Source organism: Microtus pennsylvanicus, chromosome 5 (assembly GCF_037038515.1).
Source record: "Microtus pennsylvanicus isolate mMicPen1 chromosome 5, mMicPen1.hap1, whole genome shotgun sequence".
Classification (NCBI taxonomy): Eukaryota; Metazoa; Chordata; class Mammalia; order Rodentia; family Cricetidae; genus Microtus; species Microtus pennsylvanicus.
This window is the reverse complement of record NC_134583.1, coordinates 45,133,964-45,138,793: the sequence shown is the minus strand read 5'-3', so window position 1 is coordinate 45,138,793 and position 4,830 is coordinate 45,133,964. Positions and strand designations below refer to the sequence as shown.

Sequence of the window (4,830 nt, the reverse complement as noted above, 5' to 3'; positions counted from 1 at the left end):
TGCTGCATTTGTTGTTCATTGCTGGGATCTACTGTGAATGCTGCATTTGTCGTTCATTGCTGGGATCTACTGCAGATGCTGCATTTGTTGTTCATTGCTGGGATCTACTGTGGATGCTACATTTACTGTTCATTGCTGGGATCTACTGCGGATGCTGCATTTACTGTTCATTGCTAGGACCTACTGTGAATGCTGCATTTGTTGTTTCCTCTTACTTTAGTATTGGCAGAGTTTTTATTTTAGTGTTTGTTTTGCTGTGTAACTTCTGATACTATTCAAACTGTCAATCTCAAATGTAGGAGGAGGCATCATAATTTAAGAAAAGAAGATTGTCAATGTCTAGTGCGTTGGGGTCCCTGTGTAAGGGTCTCATGCAAATCAGGACACAGGGGATTCAGAGTGTGAACAACTGCATAAAAAGCTCTATTTTGTATGGCTTTTTATACAGACTAAAAAGCATTACCTCAACTCTGAAACCCCCCTTTACTCACGTACATGATCATGAGAAACTCTTGCCTTACTTTGCAAGAAACAATACCTCAATTAATAACAGTAATAAACACGAAAAGAAGTCCATAGAAACAAGATATAAAGTATACAGAAGCAAAGCACTCCTTTGTAACTGGTAGAGCATGAAGAACTGAGCTCAAAGGTCACTTCCTTATCCAGGGTACAGATTCTGACAGAACGTTTGAGAAATGGGCAGAGAAAGTTTGCTTTCATCTATGCTTGGTTTGCCAAGCAATCATTTCCCAACTTTGTCTCATCTGTCCCAGGAGGAGCTTGCTCTCTAAGCCAGATCTGTGTCTCCACAGAAGATCTGTGCTCTCAAGACAAAATTTGAAAAAAAAGAAACTCGCTAAACTTTATTTGTGATTGAGAGGTTGATGCTATCGTGATACCTGATGTTCTAACAAACAGTACTTAATGTGATAGGGTTTTGGTTTTTAGAGTAAGGGTATTCAGTGACACATTTATACCTAGGGCTCACAATTGTCCTTCCTAAAGCCTACGAGCTTGGTGATTGCCCTTCGGATCTCCCTGGTCTTAATACTGTATATGACTGGGTTGAGCATGGGCGGCACAAAGAGGTAGATATTGGCCATGAGAAGGTGCACAGCAGGTGGTGCATGTTTCCCAAAGCGGTGCACCAGGGACAGCCCTGCCATGGGCACAAAGAACACAAGCACAGCACAGAGATGTGAAGTACATGTTTGGAAGGCTCGGATCTGCTCCTCTTGGGACGCCAGTCCTGCCACAGTGTGCAGGATGAAGCCATAGGACAGGGCAATGAGCACCAGGTCCGTCATCACGGTAAACACTACCAGTGACAGTCCATACAGGTTGTTGAAGGTGGTGTCTACACATGCCAGGTGTATCACTTCCTGGTGTAGACAAAATGAGTGGGAGAGGACAAGAGGTTCACAATAGGGAAAAGCCTTCAGGAGGAGAACAATTGGGATAAGGGCTACAGGTCCTCTGAGAACAATGCATAGGCCTGCCCTGATCACTCGCTTACCAGTGATGATGACTGAATACCTCAGCGGATGGCAGATTGCCACAAAACGATCAAAGGACATAGCAAGGAGCACTGCAGATTCCATGAAGGAAAAAGAGTGAATGCAGAACATCTGGATTTGGCAGGCTCCAAAATAAATGTTATGGTAATTGAACCAAAATATACCCACTGTGGTGGGCAAGGTAGACACTGACAGCCCCAGGTCGGTGAGCGCCAGCAAGGAGAGCAGATGGTACATGGGCATGTGCAGACGAGGGCTTCTCTTGATAATCATCAGAATGAGACAATTGCCAGAGATGGCCACCAGATACATCAAGAAAAAGGGGATGAAAATCCAGTGTTTAAAGGCTTCCGAACCAGGAAAGCTACTAAGGTGGAACATGGGGCTGAAGTGAGTAAGGTTGGACAGGACCATGAATTAAGAAGATATTGCGTGGTATTCCTCAAGGACAGAGCTGAAAATAAATTGATATCTCTGATTATTCATTAGTTCTTCAGTCTCACACACATTCTGTGAGGAACTTCACAGTTATCTCTCGCTTTTCATCCTCAACTCTGCTCATCAGTTCTATGATTTAGCCATTCACATCACAGTATTCGAAATTTCTTTGATGAAATACCGTCACTAGGATTCTCTCCTGTACTTACATTATCTCTCTCCATCCCTCTTTCTCCATCTTGTTTTTGAGACAGGGTTTCTTTGTGTAGTCCTTGCTGTCCTATAATTCGCTCTGTAGACTGGGTTGACCTCAGATTCAGAGATTTGACTGCCTCTGCCTCCAGAGTGAAGACATTACTTTCTGGTCTTTTCTACTGGTTTTTTTTAAATCATCCCTATTCTTTAAATATGTCTGTTTCCATTATTAAATATATTTTGCAATTCTCTAATATTGCTCCTCAGGCAATAAAATTTACTCTCATGATTTCATTTTTCATGTTTATTCTGATAAGAATTAGATTTGTGACTCTATGGCTCTCTTTTGATTTCCAGATTTGTATGTAGTAGCTTGCAGAACATTTATAATTTGATGTTTCACAGCTCAAAATCAAGGTAAAAATTTGTATTTTCCAACAACATTTTTATTTTATTTATCTTATGGACATAAATCAAATTATTGTTTTTTATATTTGTAATGCTGGCAGTATATTATGATTATGGTTTCCCCTGCCTTACCTCCACCAAGATTCTTTCTGATTCCTACCCACTCAAATTCACACTGTTATTATGATGATGTGTTGTGGAAAATATAGGTTAGAAATCCAGTTAAAACATAAGAGGAGGAGGGATAATGAAAAAAGAACATGCTTTCTAGGTTATGAGGTAGGATTGATCATTGATTTTTTTAGGTACATTATACAATTTTTGATGAGATATTGAGAACATAGATGCAACAGTTAGATTACTAAGAATTATGTCTAGAGGATTGTGAGAATAAGAACAGCCAGCATGTTCTAAAGTCTTCAGGGATGTGCCTGGTACAGCGGCTGGAGGAAATGGGAACAAAGTATAAGGTAGTGCAGGGGAGGTCATGGGAGGAGAGCGAGAGAATAAAACACAAACAAAACCAAAGGAAGCTGGGCCGTGGTGGAGAACACCTAGTCCCTAGCACTCAGGAGGCAGAGACAGGTGGACCTCTGAGTTCAAGACCAGTCTTGTCTACAGAGCAAGTTCCAGGACAGTCAAGACTACACATAAAAACCTTGTCTCAAAAACCAAATAAAAATTATATTTACAAACAAATGAATGACAAAAAAGACCAAGATAAACCCACATCATTTTAGCCAGGGAGTGAAAATATTTTGTTTATTTATCCTTCCATTTCTTTAGCAGTTCTCTACTCAAATAAATAACTCACAACCTATTAGTTTTTTATAATCCACTTAGTCAGAGAAATGCCCTTTAAATACATTTGTAGGGGCCTATGTTTAGTACGTCTTTAGAATGTCTGATTTAGTTGCATCAGTTCTATGTACTTCTGATGATGCCTTACCTTTTAAAATTCCCCTCTCAGATGTTTTGATATCATATTGGCTGGTTCCTTCCTGATTCTTATAACAGTTCCCATCAGACTCTTTCTTCTGTTATTCAAAATGTTCATGTTACTCAATTTTCTGACCTTGGACATTGTATCTCCTCATTTATTATTTGTTATTATTATAAAGTTGACTGTAAATATTTGTCTCTAGTCCAGATAGCTCTGCTATGCAGCCAGCCTGAGTCACTGTCTCTTTTTGAGCTGCTTGTTAATGTGTGTCAGTTATACTTACTACATTTACCATTCAAGACCATCATCCCACGTTTAATTCTCTGCTGCTTGTGATTTTTAGGTATCACCTACTGTTTCCAAATATGAACTGCAATTTTTTAACTTTCTTATCTATTTTTTAACTGAGTTCAGTCTTTCTTTTGACTATCCCTTCCCTTATTTCTTCGTATTTATCTTTGTATTCATCATTTTCCTTCTCAGTTTTCCTTAAACCATCTTCACTGATCCCTCTGATACATACTTTGCAATGTCTGGACCTCCATCCCCAGAGCCCGCCCCCTGCTGTCTCAGCATCATTTGGAAAATGCTAACTCTAGGCTACGATGTCAGTCCTTCCCTAAGTTCCCTTTCAGGGCACTAAAGAGCTGTGGTAATAGGTCCAGTTTCTTGATGTCAGGTGCAACTCAGAAAGAATATAAAACTTACACATTTGTGTTTCTCATAACTATGAATCCTTTTTATCACTGTCTAACAGATGGGACTGAAGCCATGTCTCATGCCAAAGTATATTGCCCTAATGTACGAGAGTCTTTAGCACTCAACTCCTGGCCAGGCCCTTTCTGCGTTGACCTTTCCAAACCCCTCCTTTATTTACTCCACTCAGCGCACCCGTGTTACTATTTCTTGATGCCCCATGCAGTATTTGTCTTTTATATTTCTTGCTTTCTTGGCAAACAACAGCCCTGTTTTTTTCAACTAGCAACACTTGCTGATGTTTAAGCCTTAGTACAAATATTCCCTCTTACTGACATCTCTGACTTCTCTGTGTAGAGTTAGGTGAGTTCTCAGCACACCTTTTATGTAATGCTTCTGAAATAGAATGAATATATGTATCTCTTCAGTATTTGCTTTTTTAGTTAGATAGGGTATATTGTATTAGCATAAGCACAAACATGTACAAATAATGTATGTTTTATAAACTTCCTTATAGTTTATAAAATGCACATTACTTATCAGTAATTAGTGGTTTTTATATACTATATAAAATATAATTCTATAAAAGAATAAAAGCATGCATATAAACACAAATATATTAAAATTATG

General features: G+C 39.1%; 1 protein-coding gene across 1 annotated transcript; it reads right to left on the bottom strand.

Annotated features, from left to right (window-relative positions):
* Window positions 1–980: 980 nt before the first annotated feature.
* Window positions 981–1,961, bottom strand: LOC142850654 (olfactory receptor 51M1-like). Its single transcript, XM_075974590.1, has one exon. The coding sequence runs from the start codon at window positions 1,932–1,934 to the stop codon at window positions 981–983; it is 954 nt and encodes a 317-aa protein (XP_075830705.1). The 5' UTR covers window positions 1,935–1,961.
* Between the last annotated feature and the right edge of the window lie 2,869 nt (window positions 1,962–4,830).

Excerpts from the sequence above, each read along its gene's own strand:
- LOC142850654 (XM_075974590.1), bottom strand. The coding sequence starts at position 1,934 with ATGGTCCTGTCCAACCTTACTCACTTCAGCCCCATGTTCCACCTTAGT.